At 45.8% G+C, this 27,500-nt stretch overlaps 1 protein-coding gene across 1 annotated transcript in view; it reads left to right on the top strand.

Moving 5' to 3' along the window:
- The window catches only part of dipk1c (divergent protein kinase domain 1C), a 29,122-nt gene extending 15,351 nt beyond the window's left edge, over positions 1-13,771 (top strand). Inside the window, 8 exon segments of the mRNA XM_079754748.1 lie at positions 2,286-2,489; positions 3,102-3,155; positions 3,453-3,643; positions 4,216-4,510; positions 8,687-8,851; positions 11,974-12,048; positions 12,810-13,037; positions 13,039-13,771. Of these exon segments, the coding sequence (XP_079610874.1) occupies positions 2,286-2,489; positions 3,102-3,155; positions 3,453-3,643; positions 4,216-4,510; positions 8,687-8,851; positions 11,974-12,048; positions 12,810-13,037; positions 13,039-13,071 (1,245 nt within the window). The 3' untranslated portion in view covers positions 13,072-13,771.
- Positions 13,772-27,500: the final 13,729 nt, after the last annotated feature.

Below are 27,500 nucleotides of genomic sequence, written 5' to 3'. Positions count from 1 at the left end.
TTTGGGGTAGTGGGCTAGGTTCAGGGTTTACTCCAGCCATTACACTATTAAATAATGTATGAATGAAACCCTGAGTTACGTGATCACCATAACCTGAGTTGACCTAAACACAATAAGTGAACATCAAAACCATTATTGAACATAATTAACATAATTAACATAATTAAACTGCAAGTTAATGTTTATAACAGCATTAAGCAGTAAATTTTTTTTTTTAAATAGAAAGTGTACCCTATGCCTTTAAGAAAGAAGTAACAAATCAGGTATATAAAACATATTAACGCACATACACACACATGCACACACATTCACACACACGCACACACACACACACACACACACGCACGCACACACACACACACACACACACACACACACACACACACACACACACACACACACACACACACATCCAAATACCAAAAGACACAAAGAGATGCACACAGAGCCGTACCGTACAGACAGAGTCTGTCTGCACAGCAGTTTGCTCCCCAGCGATGAGTGAAGGGAGGGGCTGTGGGGTAGGAGGGGGGAGTAATGCCCCTTAAAGTCTCATCACCTCTCCTCCCACTGCCATTTAATCTGTCATCCGCTCGCACACACACACACACACACACAGACACACACACACACACGCGCCCGTGTGCACGCAAACTCACAAACACGCACACACAAGCACACACAAAGACACACACACACACATGCATGCATACACAAGAACATACATTCCACACCGATAGTAGGAAATGGAGTAAAGGGTTAAACAGGTTGACAGGAGGAGAACCAGGACGGTTGACTGACTCTTGGTCCGTCCGTCTGTCCGTCTGTCTGTGCATTTTAAAAGATATATTGTCGAGGCACTTCAAGGTGTTTCTTCCAGATAGAGTCCGGTGAACAGGCCTATATGAGACACAGCACTACATGTGTGTATCCCTGGGGCCGCTGGGCGGTCGGGCCCCTGGTGACCGACGTTGGTTCTGGACCGTGATCCCAGGCCCTGGGATGGTCCTTAATCCCTGACCAGAACACCTCGCCCCCACCCCTAACCCCAAACCTCTACCGCTCCGCCCTGCTACGCCTACCTGTGCTGTGTGTGTGTGTGTGTGTCAAAAATTCTAGCTCTGAGCATTAGGTAAATATCTGCTGTGAAGATTTACTTCAGTGTGTGTGTGTGTGTGTGTGTGTGTGTGTGTGTGTGGTGCGTGCTGTGTGTGTGTGTGTGTGTGTGTGTGTGTGTGTGTGTGTGCGTGCGTGTGCGTATGTGTGCGTCCCATTCAATTTATAAGGTGTGCGTTCAGTTTGACTTCATTATCGAGTTCAGCGGGTTGAATGATCACTTCGTTCATCTCGAATGGTCTCACACAGGACAGACTAACAGACAGGACTGACACACATCCGATGACTCACAACGGACATTGGGACAAAGCTGTAGTTACCATAGCAACAGAGGATGTGTTTCTTCAGTCTATTAAGAAACTTGTATGTTTTTCTAACTTTGCGCGAAGGTTAATTTCTTGCTCACTCTCTCCTGTGCATTTTAGAGAATGATTTAGTGTTCGGTTTTCTGCCAAATAATTTCAAATTTAAAGCGCTGAAGATGTCCATTCATGTCTCGTCACCCCATTTCCACTTTTTGCTGGTTTGGAGCCCATCCCAGTTAAAAACTGCAGTGCCACCTCTTTCTCTCTCTCTCTCACTCTCTCTTTCTCTCTCCCTCTCTCTCTCTCTCACTCTCTCTTTCTCTCTCCCTCTCTCTCTCTCTCACTCTCTCTCTCGCTCTCTCTCTCTCTCTCTCTCTCTCTCTCTTTCCTTTATCTCCCTTCACTCCACTTCCGCCCGCAGTGTCTTTTGTATTGATCACAATTACCGACGTGGGGGGTTTTAAGTGATTTACAATGATCCAAGTGGAAGACCCTAAACCAGATTTCTCTCCGGACTCCATTTCTCTCCCATTCGTTCATGCTTTCCCTATCTCTCTCTCCCACCCCTCTCTATCTTACACTCTAATTTCCCCATCCCCCCCTCTCTCTCTCTCCTGCCTCCCCTCCCTCCCCATCCATTTATCTCTCTTTGGCTCTTTAAACCCTTCCCTCCACCCCCGCCCCCTCAATCTATCTCTCTCTCCTCCATCTGTATCTCCTATCCCCTCCCTCTCCTTCCTCCTCCCTCTCCATCCACCGTCTCTCTCCTCCTCGCTCTCCATCCACCTTCTCTCTCCTCAATCCCTCCCCCTCTCTCCTCCTCCCTCTCCATCCACCTATCCCCCCCCCCCCTTCCCTCCCCAGTGTGTGGACTACGCTGATGGTGTGGTGACAGGAGACATGTGTGCGGACCTGTGTGTGCGTGAGCTGGTGCACTATAAGGGCTGCCTGTACTACGACAACGGCAAGAAGGTGATGGAGGCGCGCTGGAAGGAGCTGCCCGTCATCCTCAAGTCCAAGCTGGAGAACTTCTCCTCCTACGAGCCCCTGGCCATCCTCGACTACCAGGTGAGGCGCCAGGGGCAGGGAACACGTGTGTGGCCTGAATACTGATCACAATTCAACACCAGTGTGTGTGTGGGGGGCTATTTTATACTGTGTGTACCATAGTTCATTAACTTTGAGTATGTGCTGTGGTTGCTGTACAATAAAGTGTATTACACAAGTGTATGAGACATTTTTCGGCCTTTTTCTCAATTTTCAAATAATTCTGAATAACTATTTTCGGTGGTGGTAAAGTTGTGGTTTCAGGAATATGTTAAGGTTTTGTTTTAGGGCTTGATTTTAGGATTAAGCTAGGGTTTAGGTTTAGTTTAAGGATAATGTTTTGGGGTTAAGTCATGGTTTTGTTTTGGGGTAAGGTTTGATTTAAGGGTGTGGTTTTAGGATTTAGTTAGATATTTGTTTTAGTGTAAGCTGTTGTTATGAAGGTTAAGTTTGGTTTAAGGGTTGAGTTTTTTGTTTTACTGTTGGATTTGGGTTTTTTGGGTTTGGGTTAGTAATCATAACAGTTATAAGTATTATTTTTGTGTGCTTGTTGGGTTAGTGTAAGACCTAAAAATGGGGAAAAGAGTTGAAAACCCTTGTACTAATGTCTTGTCTCACTGTGTTCCACCACAGGAGACAACAGACGATCTCTCTCCTCTGGACGTGGTGTTTTACGCCACTTTAGAAGTGAGTTACACTCACTCAAACACACACACACACACACACACACACACACACACACACACACACACACACACACACACACACACACACACACACACGCACACACACACACACACACACAGAAATAACCAGGGGCTTGGAGTATTTTGCCAATAAAATAAAGAATATAAACACATAGAAATTCGGATAAAAAGGGCTCTTCTAATCTTAAATAAAACAATTACAAGGGCGCACATTTCCTTTATTTCCTATAGACCAAAATTGAAGGCTAACCACTTGTGATGTCTCCTCTGCTCTCAGGTACGTAACTCGCTGGGCCTGGTGGCAGACGAGGAGGGGGAGGTGGAGGGCGCCCCCGGTGGCGGGGAGAGGAACAGCTCCCTGGCCAGGCTGTGGGGCCACAGGCTGAGGAGCCGGGACAAGCCGTACTCCAGGGCGGAGCTGGCCTCCCTCTGGGCCCTGCTGCAGCAGGAGGAGTACACCTTCCTCAGGTGAGGCAGACGGAGGGCCGGAGGGGGTGAGGGAGTGACATAGATAGAGAAAGATATGGATCGATCGAGTCTATTCATAGATAGATCTCAAGCTAGAGAAAGAGAGAGAGAGAGAGAGAGAGAGAGAGACAGAGAGAGAGAGAGAGACAAAGACAGAGAGAGAGAGACAGAGAGAGAGAGAGACAGAGAGAGAGAGAGAGAGAGAGAGAGAGAGAGAGAGAGAGAGAGAGAGAGAGAGAGACAGAGAGAGAGAGACAGAGAGAGACAAAGACAGAGAGAGAGAGACAGAGAGAGAGAGAGACAGAGAGAGAGAGAGACAGAGAGAGAGAGAGAGAGACAAAGACAGAGAGAGAGAGACAGAGAGAGAGAGACAGAGAGAGAGAGTTAGAGTTAGAGAGAGAGAAAGAGAGAGAGAGAGTTATAGAGAGAGAGAGAGAGAGAGAGAGAGAGAGAGAGAGACAGAGACAGAGCGAGAGAGAGAGAGACAGAGAGTCAGACAGGCAGACAGACAGACGGGGAACAGAGTGCGACAGTGTAATGGAGCTCCGTCAGTATGTTCCTCCGTTTCCCAGAGTGCTCCAGGGCCTCAGCAGCCACGTGGCCAGGGTCTTGGGCTCCTGCGGCCACTTCTACGCCGTGGAGTACCTGTCGGCCGGACACGCCTGGGACCAGAACCTCTTCTCCCTGGACCAGGCGTCGGCCTCCGGGCCCCCGGGCCCCGCCGGCCCCATGACCAGCAGGGACAAGGTCCACCGCATCGCCCTCAGCTTCCTGGACATGATCTGGCACTTTGACCACGACTTCACACACCGGCTTCACCTCTGCGACGTCAAGCCCGAGAACTTTGCCATCCGGAAGGACCTGACGGTCAGTAGAGCCGCCAGAGTGAGGCCCTTTTAGACGTCTTCAAGGTGTGAACCTTCTAAGTAAACCCCCTTTTCCAGCTTGAATTGGAACACTTTTTTGTTTTCGGCTGTGAGTTCCAGGCGGTGTGATGTGTTATCCCCACGATTACGACGACCCGTGGTAACTTTGTGATACACGTTCTTGGGCTAGTATCTGCCTCGCTGAGAGGAAGCGGTAGTGAGCGAGGTTGTATGTACGATTTGCGCTCCACGCCGTGGCGCTATGTTCTACGTGACCGGGAAGCTTAACTCTTGTCGAACACAGGCATCAACATCAGCCACTGCCCAGAGGGAGCTCCACACATCCACACACACCCTGGCATAAGCACAGCCTCTCGGCATCTGTGCCCTTCGAAAAGGCACTTTGTCACGAAGAGAACAGCCCTGAGTTTGGAGCAGAGCAGAAAATTCGCAAACAGTTTTTTGGAGATGGCAATAACACAAGATTTTAGCATGGGACCTGTCTGCTCTGGATGACGGTGAGAGAAAATGGCATAGACTTTGTTCAAGGTCATAGAAGACATACCAACACATTAAATGTCCCATGGCATGCTACTTTATTGATGCTTTTATATTGATATTAGTGGTCCCCTAACATAGTATTTGAAGGCGTTCCTGAGAATTCTGCCGTGGTGCAGAATTACATTCACTATGAGCCAGTCGCACATTGAACTTTCTACAAACGCGCCGTTTCGGTGTGTGTAGCTTTAATGCAAATAAGGAGGAGAGAGGCGGGTCAAGGAGGAGGGTGGGATTGTGGCCCTGAGCAGCTTGCGGCCACGGTACCATGCGCTCTATTTACAGTGGATGTATCGCAATGGCGAGGCGCACACAGCCTATAGCCATGTTCTGTAAATATTCTAGAACTCTCCGGGTTCTCCAGCGGGAGTCCTGGAGCTCTATATGTAAATAATATCATATTATACATAGATATCTATATCATATAATATATATTATCAGGGCCAAAAGCTGTGTGCACCTCCAGATGATATCATGAATCTCAGACAACTGCGTCGGGTTCTCCAACGTCTCTGGTTCTTCCACGTCCACATCAATCTGAAGTAGACTGAACAATGACATGGAGGAGAAAGGGATTGTTGCCGCGATTGTCTCCCGCCGGAGCCTCACTGCTGGGGGACCACTGCCTTGCAGCGGGCAGTGGGCAGCGCTGAGGCACCACCGCTTCACCAACAATCCCTTTATCCTTCATGTCGTGGTTCATGTACTTCAGGGAGTCAAAGCCAAAGTTCCTTTCCCCCAATTCCTTCTAAACCATGGCTGAGATAACCCCCACTACGAGTCTCGTTGTGGTAATATCAGAGACGAGAGTCCGACGTGTTATGCGCCATAACACCAACAGCAGAACGGTTATCCAAATAACAAAGGAGTGTACAACACTTGCGTTATAGTCCAGGAGCTCTATATCTAAATAATATCATATAATCCATATCATATAATACATATTGTCAGGGCCAAAAGCTGTGTGCGCCTCCAGACGATATTATTAATCACAAATGACTGTCCTCCGACGTCTCTGGTTCTTCCACTTTCGCATCAATCTGAAGTAGACTGAAAAATCCAAAACGGTGTGTCTGAGCTTCGTTTTTTCAAAGGCGGAGTATAGGAGTATAGGGGAGCATAGGTAGGCTAGGAGAACTCATATTAATGTTAGAAAACCTCAGAAAGTGAAATTTTCATGACATGGGATCTTTAAAGCATTCAAAGATTATTTTGGGTTCACTGTCATATTGAAACGCGATGTCTCTATGAAAAGCACTGTGATGGCCCCATAGGCCAGCTATTGAAATACTTTGCATTTTTATTAGCTCATAAATGGTTGCCAAGTAGATGTCTTCTGCTCCTTTTCGGTCAGATTTTCCAGACACAGCAATGAAGGACAATAGAGTTAAAGACTGTTGCTGGCGCCACTGTAGTATCTATTCCCCAAAACATTTTGTTGGAATTTTGGCCAGACATTCTTCAGAGCTATTCACATTCAAACCACACCGTCGCTAACCCCACATTCAGCAGCAGTGGAGAGAAGTTCGGAATTGGGTTTTGGAAACAATTTTTTAATAAAATGTATTCATCACATAGATGGGTTCCCCCAGCTTCAAAGCGCTCTCTGGGCTGATTGTCAACTCAGTCCTCCATTGGATTGGATCAAGTTCAAAAAGATCGATGGAATATCTTTGTCCGGTCAATAAATTGATGGGGCTCACTAGCGTAAGACCCAGTGTCTAATTCATACTGAAACAACTCGGGAGATTTACTCGTCTGGCTTAGGCAAGGCTAGTTTTAATACCCTATACCCCAATATGGACAATGTTGGCCTTGTAAATATTTAAAAGTATATATTTTAAACACTACCTTTTCAGGTACTGCATAAATAACCTTACAATGATAGCACAATAATAAGGCTTTCTAGCTAGCTTCTTCTCGCTTGCTAGTTTATTCATGGCAGTCCGGTTCTTGTGCCAACGAGGGACTTCTCCAAGCATTTTTGTGATTTGAAACGGTTCCCTGTGTGATTTTTATAGCAGTTTGCCCGCAAGCATTTAACAGTGTTTTGAGAAGCGGGGGCCCTGCCGGATGGGGCTGTGTGACGGATTGAGTCTTCCCCTTGATCTCTGCTGCAGTCCGACACGGTGTTGGATTGATGACAGCCACAGCTATGCTACTCATTCAGCTACGGGACACCCGTGAAAAGCACCTGACTGTAAAAACAAACCATGTGGCTTGCGTTTATTTTGGTAACGTTGCTCAGCACAAAGTAGCCCGGGTCATCTGTGATTTTCTTTAAGCTCCCACCTCAAGTTTGATTAATCAGGAATAAAAATAGAGAGAGAGAGAAAGAGAGAGAGAGAGAGAGAGAGAGAGAGAGAGAGAGAGAGAGAGGGGGGGGGGGGGGGGGGAGAGAGGGAGAGAGAGAGGGAGAGGAAGAGGGAGAGAGAGGGTGGGAGAGAGAGGTGGGTTCGGTGTCTTGGATTGACATGCCGAACATTCACATTCAGCTCAACGTGTGGGTCACAATTCATTGCAGCTGTTTATAGAACACCTTGATTTTGAAGACTTGCTTCCGCTCCCAGGACAGGTATCTGCTCACAGGCCCAGTGGAGAACAGTTCTCTGACAAAACGTGCGTAAAGTTTCTGGACTCTGGCTCGCTTCCCATCCATAATTCAGCAGATGCTATTGTACGGCTGAATTATAGGTGCTACAGCAGAATTGGCTTTGGTGTCTGGACCACCAACAATGTTAGCGACTGACAAGCAGGAGAAATATGGGAAAGAGGTCAACATAAATGTCACGGACCGGTTTCAGAATGATAAGTCAAACATTTTTTTCCGTGTATTGAACGGCATATGTTTTATTGCTCAAGTAAGAACGGATCATGGTGCATACGTACATATTTAATCTCACGAGAGCAGCAGTGTGCTTCACAGCCAAAGGATGGCTCAAGAGGACGCCTTAGTAATGCACACGTATCGTATAGCAGCATGGACCCCGACCCACTGGACCCTCAGTACAGCATGGGAACAGGGGGCCAGCTAGGGGGCATCCAGGGGCCAACACAAGAACAGCTGTCAACAAGTGTCCTCGTCCATATACCGCTGTCCTCTTATCTTCTCCCTGCCTTTCCTCCCTCCCTGCTCCTTCTCCTCTCCTCCACTCCCCTCCCGTTCTCTCCCCCTACTCCCACCGTTGTTTGCTTTCTCCTCCTCTTTGTCCTTTCTCTCCTTCTTCCCCTCTCCTCATTCTCCCTTTCCTCTTTTCCCTGCTGCAACTCTTCTCTACCTCTATCTTATTGTTCCTCTATTCTCTCCTCGTTCTCATTTTCTCTCTTCCCTGTCCTCTCCTCTCCTCCTCCTCTCATCGTTCTCCCTTTTCTCCCCCTCCATCATCATTCCTCTCCTCTCCCACCTTCTCCCCTCGGCCTTCTCTGTCATCTCCCCTCTCCTCTGCCTGGGTTCTCATCTCCTCCCTTCCCACCTTCTCCCGTCTCCCCTCCTCTTTTCCCTCTCCCTCGTCTCCCCTCTCGTCCTCTCCCCCTCGTCCCCGATCACTCCTCTCTCGTCCCCTATGTCTTCCTCTCGCCCCCTCCGCCCCCTCCCTCTCTGTGTCTCCTAATGGGGCAGGTGGTTGCCATCGACGTGGACATGGCCTTCTTCGAGCCCAAGATGCGAGACATCTTGGACCAGAACTGCACCAGCGACGACGACTGCAACTTCTTTGACTGTGTGTCGCGCTGCAACAAACACAAGCACCGGTGCAGCCCTCGACGTAGCAACAGCAACCTGCAGGTGAGAGAAGCAGGCCCTACCCGTGGGGAGTCAATGGGCTCGCATGTCGCCACTCCGGCCGTTACAGAGAATGTAGACGTTTTAGAACTCAACCGGAATTTAATCATAGATTAAATTGAATTAAAAGTTGCATTTTTGGGGGGAATTAAACATTTAGTGGATCAATTATGGAAAAATAAATCTTGAAGCAATTTTTAATTCATATGACATTAAGTGGGAAAAATGTATATTCGTACCATCAAATACACAAAATATATGTGTTGATGGCAAACTAAATTGTTTGACATTTTAGAAAAAATACTTTTTAAATATAATTTGTCACCAGAGTGAAATGTTCAACCCTTAGTTCTTTGGACACGTAATGTCTATTTCTAAATGTATTGTATAAGAGTAGTAAGTAATAGTAGTAGTAATATTCTTTACTCAAATAGTTAATAGGAATTATTTGAGGCACATAAACTAAAACGTTTTTCCTCAAATTAGAACAAATATATTATAATTATTCATTATAAATTTAATAATGTTATTATAATAACAAAATATTATGATCATAATTATTTTGTTCATAGAGATTGACTTAGCCTACTGAATATCTTCAAAATGCTCAGGTAGCCGTGAGACAGACAGTCGCAGACTTCATGACATACAACCTGTGTGTTACTGTTACCTGGCGATTTTTAAAGAAAAAAATGTCCACTCTTGTTTTCCCCTTTCTTCCACTTCGTTTTTACCTGTTCCATAGACTTGCTTCCCGTTTGAATTAACTAACGGAGATCAATTTCCTTAGAACAGTCTTGCTGTAATCGCTGCATTGTGGTATTTCTTATTTCGGCCTATCCATCAATGTTTACTTGTTTTCTTGCAAACTCATTCGGCCGGAGTCTTGTATTACAGCGCCACAGAGTCTCAAAAGGTATTAAAATGGAAATCAATCCGGAATAGTCCAGAGTCCACGCTGAATCAATTTTATCGTGGCACACGCGCATGTGGACTTCCAAGTGACAAACACACACGGACGCACAAACTAAAACACCCAGATACATACAAACCTTTCAGAATAGGTAGTTGATTAATTCCGTGGTTGTCTATGTACCTGGCGACCAGGAGAATTCCGGCGTATCCATCATCCCCAACATTTAATTATACGGTCGAGGCCGACGGCAGTGCTGGAATGTCAATGAGTTACCATAGCAACGGGGCAGTGGAGCCCAACAGCAATACTGTGAGTTAGCCGCCTATAATTCTGAATTAAATCCCTTTTTTATCTATCCAATTTTGTGGTCATTGCCATTTTATTCATCTCTCCAAATGCAGTTGTAAATAGATGAATGTGTGCGTTATTTTGCTAAATCTTACATTTAATAGGAATTGATTGATTGACTTTGTAATTAACCTCCAACTTTTTTTCTTTATTTACCTACGGCCCTTTTAGAATAATAGGTTATGTTTGGAATATATTATTATTTAAGCTCAACGGTAAGGTTGTTTTATAATTTGCTAAAGGGTGTGCATAATTCAAAAGCCTTTTTGTGTCAAGCATTAATAAATGTCAATACTGGAATAAACAGGGACTTTTTCAGAAACAAATCCTTTTTTTTTATTGCACAAATCATACAGGATAATAAATAAGTGTGATTTATAAAACTGTTATTATTACAAAAATCATCTGCTATTAATTCAAACGCAAAAAATCATAGTCATAGAATAAATGTATTCTTTCACTTCACAAAGCCATCAGAGAGAGAACAAACTTCACGAGGGGCCCGTCGCATGTCCAACGATGCCCGTCAGAGCGATACAATGGTAACCAGAGCCCCCAGACGCCGCTCAGACTTATCATCACAGCCAATGTCGGCCTGTCATCCTCCTTATCTCCCGCCTGTGCCTCCGATACAGACAGAGCTTTTTCTTCTTCAGGGAACACAATCGTAACCCTCCCAGTCCTCAAAGGCCCGAGCACAGGACATGTATCTGGGTCTCTGTCCATCCGTCCCCTCCCATCGTGGCCATGACAACGTCTACAGATCAATTCTCCGGTCCCGGGGCACGCCGGCTGGGTCCTATCCGATGTCACATGGTATGGCATGTCCGACAGGAGGAAGAGGAGGAGGAGGAGGATGAGGAGGTGGAGACCAAAACCAAAGGCTAAAACCCAAAGGACTTGGACAAAGTGCTTCTAAATGACGGTGTGACAGCACAGCTCTTTCACCCCATGACCTTCTGGAGGGTTGTCCGGACAACCGCTTTGCCAGTATTATGGGATTGAGAAGGAGGAGCCACAAGTCCATCAAAATCAAGGGATGGAAAGATGAGGGAAGCGTAGATAAGAGGTGGGAAAGGGCCGCTGAGATGTTGCTATGGCAACGCAGCTCCGCCATCGGTCCATTTGAAGATCCGCAGGGTTTCTTCTGATCATCTTATCGCGACCCTGGCTGACCCCTGGCTCTCCAATCTGCATCCTGACGTCCACAGAGAATGGAGGCTTTGTGTGTGTGTTTGTATGTGTGTGTGTGCACATGCACGTGCACACACACACACACACACACACACACACACACACTTCTCTGCGTCATTGCCCGGGCCCCGTGTGTTTCCCGTCAGCGACACGATGCGGCGCACTGATCAGGATGTCAGGAGATCCTTGTCTCCAACCCTTTAGGATCACACAACCGCCCGCTTTACAATTGGAAGGTCATGGCTGCCATTTTTAAATATGTACCATGTGATTGATCTAATCTCTCCCAATGCTCCTTTCATCTCCTCCCCTCTGCCTCCGTCCATACGAAGCTCTATCTCCTCCGCTCCATTCTTATCCTCAAAAGACCTCCTCCCTTACCTTCTCACGTAAAATATCTCTAACCCTCATTTCTCTCTCTCTCTCTCTCGCTCTCTCTCCCTCTCTCTCTCTCTCTCTCTCTCTCCCTCTCTCTCTCTCCCTCTCTCTCTCTCTCTCTCTCTCTCTCTCTCTCTCTCTCTCTCTCTATCTCTCTCTCTCTCTCTCTCTCCCTCTCTCTCCCTCTCTCTCTCTCTCTCTCTCTCTCTCTCTCTCTCTCTCTCTCTCTCTCTCCCTCTCTCTCTCTTTCTCCCTCTCTCTCTCTCTCTCTCTCTCTCCCTCCCTCCAGGTGATCTGTGAGAAGATCTTCCGCTCGTGGTTTTCCCCCACCCTCCTCGGGGTCAAGGCCGGCCTGCCTCTGCAGGTGGGCTCCCACTCTGTGATCAATTATGGACCTCCGTGAATGAAGAAGACCACGGGTCCCTTGCCCCTGGAGCCCTTCTGCTGCCTCTTTCATCCGTCATCTGAGAGTTATTTTGTAATAGGCGGGGGAGGGAGGGAGGGAGAGGGAGGGAGAGGGAGGGGGGGGGGGGGCGGGCGGTTTTGTTCTGGTTAAAAGGGAAAATATGTAATGTCGCAATTCATCAAGAGGACCAAACAGTTTAATGTGTCATCGATTTGACATCCGTGATTGAGGTTGTCCGCCCTCCGCGTGGAAGAACAATGCTTTGATTTGTGGCAATAGTGTGAGGGAAGCTGTTCGTAGTAAAAGCAGATGAGGCATACTTCAGTTCATACTGGAGGGGAAAGCTCACATGGTTTTCTTTTGCCATTGTCAGCCAGTGTAGAATAGGATAAAGTGTGAAATGCTCCCTCTAACCAGTGGTTCTCCAATCATTTTTGCTGAAGAACCTCCTCTATAGATATTTTTTAAACCAAGGCCCCCTTTAATGTTCAGATGATAGAGCTTAGCTTACTCTATGTTACCTTACTATTATTGTTGAACATTGTAAGAGTGTTGAGAGTGACTTCATTTTATTAAGGTGGCATTCAGACCCAATTCATTGCATTAAGGTGGAATAATTGTACTAATTGTTCATGAGTTATAACCAGTATTAAAACAACCATAAACGGTGGCATGAGTTCCCTGAGGGACAGGGCCCCTGACTGTGTCTGGTCCACCAGGTGGAGCTGCAGAGGGCTGTGCAGGACTGCACCGAGATGCTGGGCGAGGAGGAGGAGGAGGAGGAGGAGGAGGAGGAGGAGGAGGAGGAGGAGGAGGAGGAAGAGGACGGCGGCACCGGAGAGGAGGGGAAAGGGGAGCAGCGGAGCGGGAACATCCATCAGCACCTCGTCACACTGCTGACACGCCTCCTCAATGAGGGAGGGGCTTCTAGTGAAGTGGGCGGGGCACGGGAAGGGCAAGGCCACGCCCACACGTCGTTGAACTTTTGAGGAATCCGGGGAAAGTGGAACTCGAAAAAGAACAACTGGGTTCTTGAAGTCACTGTTGTCCCCGAGGACATTCCCACACGGAGCGAGCTGATCCTCATTAACTTTATTTGGACTGAATTGGGCAGTTGGGCACAAGAACTTGGATTCTCCAACTGACACATCGTGGCTTGGCATACTTTCATCTCTTATTTTCTGAAATATGAATAAAAACCATAAAGCCAAATGACAGCAGGACAAAGACAAAATGGCGCCCTGCACTTTAGTAGTGGATGTGTTGGTTTGGGCTGCAGTCAGGCTTTCATGTCCTGGGAAACACACTGTGAAAGAACCTCACAAGCCATCAACTCCGCTTAGCAGTTACAACTTGTGGATACTCTCTGCTCCTTATTTTTGTATTATATAACCTAGTCGAATCTGCATTGCTACCCAAAAGTTGCAGCAAATGTACGGAAAAGCAATGTATACGTGAAAATTAAGCAAAAATAACAAAATAAAGTGTTATCTTTATTGCTACCTAAAGGCTGCTTAACATTTTCCAAAAAGCAAATCAATGTATGAAAATGAAGCATAAATAACAATAACAAATGATCTTCAGCCGAATGTTTTGGTAGAAGTTGAATTGTCTAGTATTCCGTCCTTTGGATAGGAAGAGGAATATAACGCTTCAATTAATCCAAAAATAAACAAAACAATTTCACTGCTACACTGAAGCATCTTTTCTTCAGCTCTAAGCCTCTGAGAAAAATAAATATTTACTGGTAAAAACCTATGTTTCACAAACTAACATTTATTACATGTTTTACTCACATACCCCAGCTGACCCTTACCCTAACCCTGTCTTTGTCTTGTGCTGAACCTGGGTTCCTCCGTCCACAATAACGCTGAAGTTCTCGTTCAGAGGACATACAGGAATGGCATGCACACACCTGGCGCGGCAGCTCCCCCAGGGTCTATTTCCCAGCAGGTAAACCCCTCGGCGGTGGGCTGAACAGTGAACAAAGACCAGCTGAGGTTCCTGAGGCATCTCCCTCTGCCTCCTCGCCTGGAGCATCCCAGGGCCGAGAGGCTAACAGCCCTTCGCCTGGAGTCTGATGAACCTACCTGTGTGTGTCTGCGTGTGTGTGCGTGGACGTGCCTGCATTTGTGAGCAGGTTTGTGTATGTGTGCCGGTTCGTTCAGAGAGTGTATGCACTTGTGTGTGTGTCTTTCTGCGTGTGTGTGTGTGTGTTTATGTGTGTATGGGCGGGACGTCGGATTGCGTATGCAGGTGGATGTGTTTGTGTGTACGTGTGTATGTTGCTGAGTGTACTTTCAGGAAGTAAACAATGATCAGAGGTTAAGTGAGGACTAAAATGCAGACAGCGATGGTCAGATGGGTGGAGAGTGCGGATGGATGGAGAGGAGAGAGAGACGAAATTACAACCAGGAGAACGATTAGGGGAGCAAGTGTTGCTTCTGTCAAGGTTTTCTGAATAAGAGTATGTTAGGACAAAATTGTTGAAGTAGCTCATGTGCTCACCTTTATGTCCTTTCCCTCGATGGTGTACTGGAGATGTGCGTTCTCAGCTGACTGCGCTATTTGTCTAGGGCATTTTGTGATACTATCGCCAGGGGGATGTTTGTATTTCATGCCATGATGGTCGTCGACAGAACAAAATGACAAAGAAAAGTTTAAAAAAAGCTTAAGATAAGAGAGGTCAGTTTGAAAGAGACATTGATAGAGTGTGTATGGTACAGATATCTACAACGTAAAGGAAGCCCTTGAGAGACAGGTAAACCGAGTCGTCCTGCATGCAGGGGAGAAGTGTTGGTGCAGAAGACTAACATCACATCAGCGATGTCAAGGACCTGACACGTTAAGCCTGTCACACAGGAATATATCTTTCACACATCTATTATCACTTTATCAGCCCCACATGAGGAGTTAGAATTGTCAGGAATCAGACAGGAAAATAAAATCGTTTTTTCATTTCTTTGTGTCTCAGATGGTAAGCAACCTTGGTCCTGATAATCAATCGTAAAACTGCAATGTAAACGCAAAACATACACTGGTGATATTAGAGGTATGGTAGCCAAGAGGCAACATGAACCCCAAGCAGGGGAAAGCTGTTTGTCAGCAGATGTGCATTCCATGGGACGCTGTCATGAAATTCTAGGGTGGAAATCTCAGTACTGTCAGCCCAGAGCGATCTGCTTGCTTCACCTGGATCCCTTCCATTGTTTTGAATACAGAAAAACGCACACATGCACGCTGAAACACACAATACACACACACACACACACGCACACACACACTCACACACACACACACACACACACACACACACACACACACACACACACACACACACACACACACACACACACACACACACTTCAGACAACAACAAACAGAGACGCAAGAAACTCGCTGCTCCTCAAGTGTGTCCCCTGAGGCTTTCCCAACTTCAAGCTCCATTCCAACTGTCAGCCGATTGACGAACTTGGAGCAGCTTTGCCAAGTCTCTGCTATCACTAAGCATTACATTAAGATCCTCCCTAATGCTGCAGGAAGGTAGATGATATGGGATATGTCTTTTTTGAAGACAAACTGAGGCCTTTAGGCAAGGTTATTATACTTTTGCATTTTCCAATGTGTTTTTAATTCATATTTTTTATCATTATTTCATTTTAGTTTAATTTGTTTGCTGGTTTATTTAATATTTTTTGAAAATGCTTGATTTAAGTATATGTTTCATTGTTAGTTTTATTTATTTTTTAAGCACCTGGGCTTCTTTTTTGTGGTATTTTTCCGGGCAGGGATTCAATAAGGTCTGAAAAGGTATTTTGTAATAAACCCTCAACAAGAGTGACTAAAACTTTTGCAGAAAAAGTAATTATTTAAATCAAATAATCAGAATTTCAAATAGAAATGTTCTCCATTATTTTTGTATATAATAGTTTTTTTGGAAAACGGACAATACAGTTTCATAAATAACAATAACAAATGATCTTCAGCCGAATGTTTTGGTAGAAGTTGAATTGTCTAGTATTCCGTCCTTTGGATAGGAAGAGGAATATAACGCTTCAATTAATCCAAAAATAAACAAAACAAATTCAGTGCTACACTGAAGCATCTTTTCTTCAGCTCTAAGCCTCTGAGAAAAATAAATATGCACTGGTAAAAACCTATGTTTCATAAAACAATCATCAGAATTTCAAATAGAAATGTTCTCCATTATTTTTGTATACAATAGTTTTTTTGGAAAACGGACAATACAGTTTCAGTTAGTTAGAATTGTCCTTGTAGTTCCTTGTTTTGATTTTTGTTCTAGTGAAGTTTTTCCACACGTAGCGCTCGTTATTTTGATACTTTTTGTTAGCGACAACAACCTTGCCTCCAGGACAATAGAACGTGTTTCAAATCAACTCAGCTGTCAGTCCAAGCTTATAAAACACCCACAGCCGGAAAAAATTGTTTTGTTTCTGCTCCTTATTCAGACGGATATTCCCATAAATGATTGTATAATGTTTTATTCAATAACATTTATTGTTTGTACTACAGCATTCAATCAGTGACTGTTTGCTTGCGGGTTACTGCTGCTCCAATTGGAATAATGTTGTGCTTTGGCAGACAGTCTGTTGTTGTTTTCATGTCATCTGCTTTTAATTACATTTTCTCTGATGTCTTTTGAATTGTAAACGGCTACCAGAGAAGCCAAGTCAGCCCTGATTCTTATTCATCCCTCAGAGAAAGACTCTCCTGCCAGAAAGTATGCTCTGTTAAATAAACATTCGACTAATTCGGCTTCTCTGCCCAGGACAAATTAAGCCAGACAGAGAGGAGCTGTTCTCAGGGGAAATGCCCTTAAAACATAGATGTCACAACGACTCACTTATCCACCAACCAATTCACCTTGTTTCAGGAGCTTGAAAAACGGAGTTGAAATCATGCTAAAGAGGGGAGAGAGTCAGAAGGAGAGAGTGACGGGTTATTAGTGGCTGATATGAGTTACTGGAGTGATGACCTCCACCAAGGATGTTTTGATGTCTGTCTGAATGTGTGTCTGTGAGCGGGATATCCCCAAACGTTGAGCAGGGATCTGCACCAAATTTGGTGGGTAGATCGTCTATGGGCCAAGTAAGAATTGATCAACTTTGAATGCAAATCAGCCAATAAGGGGTTTGGCAGATCATCACAAGGTACATGATGATCGTTGTTGACTGACCTCCCAAAGCCAACTTCTTATTTTCTTAAAAATCTCTTTAGATCAATCATTGAAAACTAATTTAAGCTAAAATCTTGGGAAACAGAATACAGAAACTTGGCCAGCACTTGTAAAAACTGTGGGAAGCCAAGGGAAGACATCCTGTAAGGACACCAACCTTCTTAGAATAAGTGTCTTTCAAATCACCACGTGCAGACTGGTGGAGAAATACACTTATTAAGATCGCCTTCTGAAAGCTTCAACCCCCAGCAGGATATAAGATTAAATGGGAGCCATGCACACACACGCACACGCACACGCACACGCGCACACGCGCACACACACACACACACACACACACACACACACACACACACACACACACACACACACACACACACACACACAGAAAAATACACCCATGTACACGCAAAGACACACACACACACACACACACACACACACACACACACACACACACAGATACACAAACATACACACATGCGCAGACACACACGTACACACACACACATGCACTCACGCACACACACAAACACACACACGCACACACCAACACACACACACAGACACACACACACACACACACACACACACACACACACACACATACACAGGGCTGAAGTAATTGCGGCGTCTCGGTGGGCCGGGGTCTTTGATGTCTCTCTCTGTGATCACTGCAGTCAGAGACGAGAGGCAGCCGACCGCTGCCAGATGTCAGGAAATGAGTCCCATACCTGCAGAGCACACCGCTCGCCAGGAGGCCCTGCAAACATCACCTGCATAACAGGGGGGGGGGAGGGAGTTAGAGAGAGAGATGTTGAAGAAGATGATAGCGAGATTCACAGTGAACGAGATAGATGGAGAGACATAAAAGCAGAGACAGAGAGCAATTGGCAAGAGAGATTTTCCCCCCAAAACACTGTTTCAATTAACGGACACTGCCAGGGCCTCTGAATATGCAAATTGTAACATGGCCGCCTGGCTTCATGCCGACTCCTCACTTTCCTCCCTGCTTAAAGGGAATCGAAACCAAGGTCTGTATGTCTTCTGTTACTCGGAAAAGCATCTTCAATCTACATGGGACCAAACTCACATGTGTGTGTGTTTGTGTGTGTGTGTGTGTGTGTGTGTGTGTGTGTGTGTGTGTGTGTGTGTGTGTGTGGGTGTGTGTGTCTTTCAGAGGTTTGGTGTGTGGGGTGGAGGTGAACAAATTTGTATTGAAATTTATCTTAGGACCAATTATGATTATTTCTTTCTTGATGTAACCCACTTAAAGCTAAAACATGAACCGATCAGCCCTCTGCCCGTCTCCTCTCGGCGCATCACTCTGGACCAGAAAAAGGAATTACAATTCAATTCAAATCCCTTTAATCCCCTCGGCGAGCCTATATATCACCCATAGAGCTCACTCTGGGTTCACTAGGTGTGACTTTCATTTCTCATTCACCTCTTCCTATTATAAATGTAATCAGTTTTATTTATGAGCTGCGAGGCTCGTTGTTGGCTCCCCTGCATGCTAACGGTTTCCCGCCTGTTTCAACACATTGCCGCCTGTCAACAAGCCCGTTTCTCAGTCTGTTTCCTGTGCCAGCGGGGCACCCCCATCAGCGTTGCGCCAGCCCGCCGCCGTGATGTTTGCTCTACGGGTTGGGTCACACACCGTTTAAAACCAGCAGCGTACAAACAATGATATAATCCGTTTAGCTGAGAAAGCGCTGGGTTAACAGCGAATCGAAATGCTGGGTTTTTTCCCCGGTTTGGACGGCGCCGTTGGACACGCCGCAACACGGGCAGCGGAGAACCTTCCACTGGAAACGCTGGCAGATTATTATGGCATACGAGAAAGAGAGAGGGAGGGAGGGGGGGAGAGAGAGAGAGAGAGATCATTGTAAGACCTTTGATGTGCTCCTTGAGAGTCATATATCAGGATGTAGGTCACTTCCTGTGGTCTTTACACATCTCAGAGGTCTGAAACGACCAGGGATTACATGTAAATAAACAACACATTATACATTTATGAATACAATTTGTGAATCCCTCAGATCAATTGAAATCATTGAAGTGTAACATCTAATGGCCAATCAGAAGAGAGGTGAGAGGTTAAGAGTTGATAGCCAATCAGAAGTGAGGTGAGCCTTTAACAGCTGAGAATCATTCAGAAGTGAGATGAGCAGCAGGTTCATCTGTTCTGCCCTGAGCTAATATCGTACTCAATGGTCATTTGGTAATTGTTTCTTAATGGGAACACATAAAGCAGCTCCGTTCTTCATTAAGCAAGCAACTAAAACCAACAACTTTATTTTAACTTCCAGTACAACTTAGACTAGGGATGCTCTCACTCTCACCCTGATACATAGTCCCTCTGTCCTGCTTCAGCTGAGCAGCAACACAATAAAGAGCTGTCAGTTTGCCACCACATCGAGGGCATGTTTAGTTTCAGCTTAGGAGGGAATGATGCAAACGCAAGAAAGCTCAGAGCTGAACATTGTCTAGAGGGGTTTTAAAACAAATACCCTCTGGGGAGGGCAGCTAGGGAATCAGCAGATCCATTATTTAGTAACTGCAACCCATAGGCGTGCTTTTATACCAATGATTAATTGTACTCACGTATTGCTCTTTATACCATGGCCTGTGTAAATGCTTGATTCTGATGAGGAAGTCTGGATAACCGCCTTATTTGTTTTCATTAAATATAGCATAAATTAACACGAATTTCAAAATAAAATTCAACCTTTTTGGTGACCACCAAACGTATGAGGAACGGCAAGCAGAAGAATGGTTTGTAATACAAAATATAAACGATTCTCCGTGAAACCCAGCGAGCATCGGGCGATAGCGCAGGACGAGCTGAACCGGATCGATGAGGACCGGAGGAAAACCCTCTAAGAAATGGATGACCGGGACCGCGATCAATGCTTAAGGACCTCCCCTTTCTTGGTTCTGGTTCCTAAGACAACGGCCCCTGAACAGGCCCCTCAGTCCCACATGCGAGTAAGCTCACACACACAACCGCGCACGCAAACCGTAAGCGCACAGACATCTAAAACAGCCACAAACACACACACACACACACACACACAGCATGGTGCAGACACGCATATTCCCCGCATGCGTCATCGTCCACCCCCCCTGTACTGGTTTGACCCCCTCGGACCGGACCACCCCCCTGTCCTTGGATCAGAAGACCAACACACAGGTTGTCCTACTCCTGGCTCTTATTCCATAAAAAAATGATATTAAAGGCAGCGTAGCAATTTGGTCTGTATTTATAAAGTCTGGAAAGAAAAAAAAAGCTATGAAAGCTAACAATTATATGATTGAGAGTATGCTTATTAAACCCATATGCTGTATGTAAAAAACACATTCACATACAAATCACACACCAGCATTTCAGTTTTATGGATGAAGCACTCTTTCCTTTCATGACTGGTGGAGCAGGGGAGGAGAGGCAGGGGGGGTTTAAGAGCCCTGGGACTTCCAGCCGATGACACGATTGATGCCTTCACATTTACCATTCACTATGAATTCATAACCACATTTATACAACTCTGTCCTCCCCTTCTTCTGCCTCCTCTTCTTCTCGTGCTCCGCCCTGCAGTGTCTCCGTTCCTGGCACACAGCATTCATTGCATGCTGCAAGCCTGGATGAAACCCAAAGAAGTTTAAACTTTTAGGGGGTCTCAGAGGTATTTCTTTCAGACTGATGTTTAGATTTATTTGGAAGAAAGGCTAACTATTCTCTCTACCTCTGAAACTCTGAAACCAGGACAGGAGGGATGGATGTAGCAACATCAAATTACAGCTTCCTCCTGCCTACAACATCCTGGTCATCAGGAGTTCCCACAATCCTTTGGGGGGCAGCAAGATGACAATCCCCCCGAGGCGGAGAGGTCACGAGGTCGAGCTCACTGTTGGTGTAGCGTTACGGTTGCCCCGACTGCATCCTCTGAACGGGCTGGTGGCTCAGATGTGTCGCCGGGTAGGGTTTCACAGAGCTGCTCCCAACAGCTTTTCCGCTTTTCCAATCCAGCGTGTTCGCTCTTGATTTAAAGAGAAGGTTGCCGAGGGAAGGGAGGGGGGGGGGGGGGGGCGCAGGATATGATGATACAATCTTCTGATCATGTCGCTGCTTGATAAGAGAAGAGGAAGTCTTAGCTAAACAGTGTGTCGTGTGTATCTGTGTGTGTGTGTGTGTGTGTGTGTGTGTGTGTGTGTGTGTGTGTGTTTGTGTGTGCACATAGTACCATTAAAGTTTTTGTGCTACTTTACCACATGCAAGCGGCCCCGAATAAAATACCTTTCTAAAACACTCCTTTTATGGATGTGAAAACGGTGGAAAGGAAGGGGTTTCTGCTTGTGGTTTGTTACTGACCATCTGGGTGGGGCTCCGGGGGAGATTGAATAACTACCCCCCCCCCGAGTGCAGACCCCCCCCTCACACACACACACACACACACACACACACACACACACACACACACACACACACACAGATACACAAACACACACATCAATATACATACCCACAACCACACCCCCACACATCCACACACACACACACACACACACCCTCATACACACCCATACCCACACACACCCTTGGTGTCGCCAGCCCCACGCCACGGCCCACCTCAGGCATCGGCCATTAATCTCAGCCTTCACCCTGGAAATATTGCCCCCCGCCCCCCAATGACAAATGGAGGACATTTGTCATTGTTTGGGGCCTCTCCGCTCTGTCACGAGGGGCAGGGAGGGTCAGAGCCCCGGTAGAGGCAGGGGGGAAGGAAGCAGACACAGGGGAACATTGGGCAGAGAAAGACTCTGTTTACCGTATCAAGTACCAAGAACAACAGCAGAAACACACACAGGGCCGGGCCGGGGGGGGTTATCAGCAATGCTTTTGTGCACAGAACGGTGCGCACACAATAACAGAAAGACAAAGAACCCTGGCAGGTGAACATATATTCAGCGCTTTTCTTGGGAACAAATGTGTGGAGAGCTGTTAAACATGGACACTGACTGTAGCCTCGATGTTCTGCAAGTCAAGTCATTTTACGGGACACACAGATGTGCATATGTGTGTTTATTTTTGTGTGTGAGTGTGTGTGTGTGTGTGTGTGTGTTTGTGTGTGTATCTAAGGGAGGAAGATCAAGTATGTGAGCATGTGTTATTTTTAGTTTGTGTGTGCTTACAAGAGAAAAGACAGAAAGTGTGCTTTGTGTGTCTGAGCGAGACATGGGGTGAGAAATTAGGAGATGACAGGGCTGTGTTTGTGTGCTTCTGAGGGTGTGTTTAAGAAAGATAAATACAGGCAGAAATAGGGAGAAGACAGAGTGTGTGTGTGTGTGTGTGTGTGTGTATGTGCATGTGTGCGCAAATACGCATGTGTTTGTGTGCATGTCGTCATGTAGCAGTATGCAGCGGTTACTATAGCGCTGGAGAGTGGACCCCAAGGTGAAGCGAGATGATGGACAGAGGCTTGAAGACCCCCACCCCGCCCCCTCATCCCTTAACCATGTGCCTGCAGGCAGACTCTCCAACTCCTGGCAGGTGTCCCACACACTACGTCTATTAAAACAAACCCCGGGCTAATCCCAGGAAGCCTTCGTTTAACAGAACCTGACAGCCTGCGCAGAAATCCTGGAGGCTTGCGGAGACTCTGTAACTCATGATGTCAAGGATTACAGCTATTTATTTATTTGTATTTATGATGTTTATCCTTCTATGTTTCTGTCTATGATGGGTGTTTTGTTGGGGGTCCGTGAATGTGAATCATACTCAATTTATTTTATTCATTTTTGTCCGTTGGAAAGCAGTTAAGAGTAGTAACTCATTATTTAAACATATTTACTACTTAGTGCGCTGAGAAAACACTTTGCTCAAGGAAAGTTTAAGGTTGCTGCGGACATTGGCTTGAGTCCAAACCCAATAAGACGACCCTGCCTCCAAGTAAAGTAACACATCAATTCTCTATGAATCCCCAGTTAGGAATCTGCTACACTATTGTTCCTCTCAAACATTAGGTTGAAGGTCAAAGGTTAGGATCAGCATACAAACCAGCTCCACTATAGCTGATGGGGAGTCAATGGGGCTCAGGGATACTTCAGTGAGATGCTTGCTGTTATACTTCTTGAAACACAATCTTCCATGGTCTCTGTTCAATCTCTAGGAGATTCTGCTTCCTTAGAAAGGGTTACTTGGAAGAGAAAGTCCACCTCAAAGCCACAAGATTTAATAAAACAGAAAATAATCAACAAATGCATTTTCCCTTCACAAAGCTAACAAAGTAAGAATCCATCCTCAAACGGTTGGTAGAGGAATACCACACATTGACATACCTCTCTAACTTATGGTCAAGGGGAGGAACCGATACAGAGTAATTATTGTTCTTTCAGTGGAGCAGAACGATGATGACGGAGAGCCAGGAAAGGGAGCACATGAATTGAAGGCTCCTCATTTCACTGAAAACAGCAGAGAAAAACAGAGGAAAAACAACCTGAGGTAAACTCTGCAAGTCAAGTCAAGGCTTTTGGAATCAACAGCTTGTCCGCCGGTGAGCGATGGGATGGAGCAGTGTTTAGGTAGAAGGCGAGGCATGTTCACATGCTATGATTCAGGGGGAAATTGCAGAAACAGTGTGCAGTGTGGCCTTTGGCTTTTCCTCCAGAATGAGATGTAAAATAAAACCAGAGGATGCGGAGGAAGGACTCTTCCCTGGGCACACTCTGTCAGCAAGAATGATCACGTAATAGCATGCATTTTGTAACTTAAGGCGACAATAACAGTAGGGGTGGAAACTGGGAGTACTTAAAGTGACAGAAGACACTTAAGGGTCACAGAGTTGCCGTTTGGAACTTGTGGTTTGGGAGAACCTCATTCACTTGCTTGGGAAAAGAGCACACTGTGAAAACAGTAAGTACAAGTTTCTTATTCTCATTAGTCTTCCTCTTACTTTAGACCAGACAAGATTTAGACCCTCAGGACTTAAACGTTATTTTTTTTCAGATATACGATTCCATCATGAAAATGACAAACCCGGAGATAAGGATAAGTCCTGCTGTGGAATTGTTCATTAGGATGCATGTTTCCTATCTGGGCGACAAAGCACAGACATAACATTATATCTAATATCTTATATTGTTGCTTCACTTTTTCATTGGAGCACAAAACATAAAAATACATCAACTATAAAAGGGAGAACTTGTCTTTCATTCAACCACACACGTACTAAACCATCTTCATGAGGGTTTAAAAACGCATCTAAACCTTATGTTTCCCCGTTAGCTTCCCCTGGCCAACACAGGAAACTCACTGGGGTGCTGCTCCCTCCCTGAGGGGAAGGTGGACGCCCAGGCAGCCCAGTGCAGCCCTGTGTTCTGACAGTATCACCGAGGACAGATCATTAGGTCCCCAGGACGGCTTTGACAACAACTCACTCATTCTGTCTGTGCTTTGAGTCGTGTGGTTGTCTTTCAAGTCAGGCAGCAGTCAGACAGTCATTTGTTGGGTGGTTTGACTCCGAGTGTCGTACGGTTCAAGTAACTACGTAACTAAGGGTTAGAACGTCACTTCCTGACTGCATAGTCTCTGGTCCCTTCTCGAGTGTATCAAGTCACCATCTATTATTTAAAAGAGGTTCCTCGCCATCCATAAACAGATCAGGTAAAAGGTGTAGGAGGGGTGTCATAAGACTAGCCGTGGGATCAGGGGGCTTTTAGAACCAGACTTAACCTCCTGCACAACTCTCCTCACAATGCCTCTTGGCATTGTAAACGATTGTCTCTGAATAGTCTCTTGGGACTCTCAAGTTGAAGTTTAACGCTGTATTACAGCGCGTACCTCAAGATGATTTTGACAGGTTGGATATTATGCACAAAGATTGCATTTACAGATGGCGTTTACCCATATTGTGTTTCACAGAAACCAGCTGGACTTGTTAACAATGCTGAAGCATCTAATGCCAGTGGACATGAGCCCATGATGCAATGCTCTATTGCAGCAGTGTTGGACTCATTCGAGGTCGATAACTTTGGACATCTTGTTTTTGATCTGCACCAACTTGTCTTTTCTCTGACATGGGACGTCTTGGAAGTTGAGCCCTCAGCAGATACAGCTCTATGCGTCAACCTCAGGTCAGATCCCTAAAACCCCGGCTCAGGAGATGAAGGCCAGAAAAGACACAGTAATCAGATGTGCTGAGAGACCGACCACAGGCCTTCTCTCTGACAGACAGTAGGCCTACTAACCATCTGTCCTCAGGCGCCACTCCAGGAAGTCACAACATACCGGTGTGTCTTCAAAAGACGTCCTCTCCTGTTACCTTATTTAACCCACGCACCAGCAAGCTCATGAGAAAATGACCTGAACCGTGTGTGTTTTGAATCCCAGTGTTTTGAAACAAATCTTGAATATGACACCGGGGCACTTGGAAACGGTGAAATCATTATTCAAATAAAAACTGCTTGAGTCTTATGTGTTTCTTCTGCGTATATGTTTCAAGTCAAGCAGCCCCATAATGAACCCTCTCTTCTGCGGTGAGATCCACAACATTGCCCAGTGAGCCGGTGGCTCTTTGTTCCAGAATAAACACACTTCAGTTATGCTAACGAAACATTCAAACTGAAGGACCGCTACCTTTTGATATGCCAAAGCAAACCAACCCATCGCACTAATCCCATAAACATTTACACGTCCTTTGATCGCTCCAAGCCCAGACATGTGCTTCGCTTCCACGCGTTCTGGCTCCATTTAAAAAAGACTTGAACTAAGACTCCTGAAATCAGACATTCTAGGATTTTCTGCAATATCCCGTTAGATAAATTAGATTGTGTTTGATGAAAGAATCAAAACGACAAGTCACATTGGAGATCAAACAGAGCGTGAAGAGGTAAGGAGGGGGCGTTGCGGTCGGTAATCAGTTAAATTAAACATCAGACAGCTGACACAGAGGGGAGGCACACACTATAGGAAACCACATGGTAAGAGTGAGACCAAACATACATACCTCCAACGCAGATGTATGGACCATTGTCTCTCCTCTGATTCATCCTTGTGGAAGGAAACCCATGTACGGGCAATGCTCCATTTGTCACGCTCAATTAGTGAATACTTGTTCTCACTGAACTCTGCTTTACCCTCTAGCGTATCACTCCCCTCATTGGCCCAGTTGAGCTTCCTCTCACCCATCTGAATCCATAAAGTCTAATCCTCTCTTTTTCATCCCGTGTTTAACATGTGTGTTAATTTCCCTCCGACTCACCAATCCTCTCGTCTCACCTCACCTTATCCAGCAGGAATCTGGACGAGCAGGGTTTAAGCCTGTCCTGGCTGCAGAGCAAAGGGCCCGTCACAGGTTGCTGTGGGCAATTGAACTTGAACTCGAACAGGGAACCGTGTGGGTTGGAAACGTTTAGCAGCCGTGCCAAAAAAACTGAATACATTCTGCTATAATTACTCTTTCAAAAGGTGAGTTTTGCACTGAAGAACCCCCGTCTAACTCAATGAATGAATAGGCAAACGTAGAGGCATCCGAAGAAAATGAAGTTTAATTACTTTCTGTGTTTTTTCCCTCCCATTGTATGCTGGTGAGGCATATGGACGGGTGCGCTGTGGTGCCAGACAAGGGTAATCGATCTCACTGGGAGGGAGATGAAATCCATTTGAAACATGTGATCATCTCAGGTCAACATAAAAAGCAATGAACACATGAAATATATAGCAGGCAGAAAACATCCCCTTGCCTCAGTACAGGAAAGAACCACAAACTAAAAACACCACCAGCTTCAGCCTTTCATTTGTTCCTCTAATGGACCCCGAGATAAAGGACAGCTCATCCCTTCCCTCCTGTGTTGTGGGACACCCCTGCCTCAGATTAAGAGCTGTACTCTGTGTTCAAGGCCTGGAAGCCTTCTTCCAATGCCGCCAATATCTGACTGAAGACATGCCGACGAGAACTACACTTCACTGTCCTTCAGCAGAACCCTACATCCAAAGCTAGGTGGAGATGAATATCATTCATGAGGAGGCTGATTATTGTGCCTTGCTCAAGGATGTCAACTACAGATGGCGAATATTGGATTAGAATGGTGATGATAATAATACGATGCTTTTGGCTGGGCAACAGCCAAACCACTAGAGTGGAACATACATAATAAATAGTGTTGAGCGCGTAAAAGGCCACCTGGAATATATCAAATACATTATATATACACC

The sequence above is a fragment of the Pollachius pollachius genome (assembly GCF_949987615.1).
Source record: "Pollachius pollachius genome assembly, chromosome: 17".
NCBI classification, from domain to species: domain Eukaryota; kingdom Metazoa; phylum Chordata; class Actinopteri; order Gadiformes; family Gadidae; genus Pollachius; species Pollachius pollachius.
Note: the sequence above shows the minus strand (reverse complement) of the source record. Positions and strands in the feature narration are given on the sequence as shown.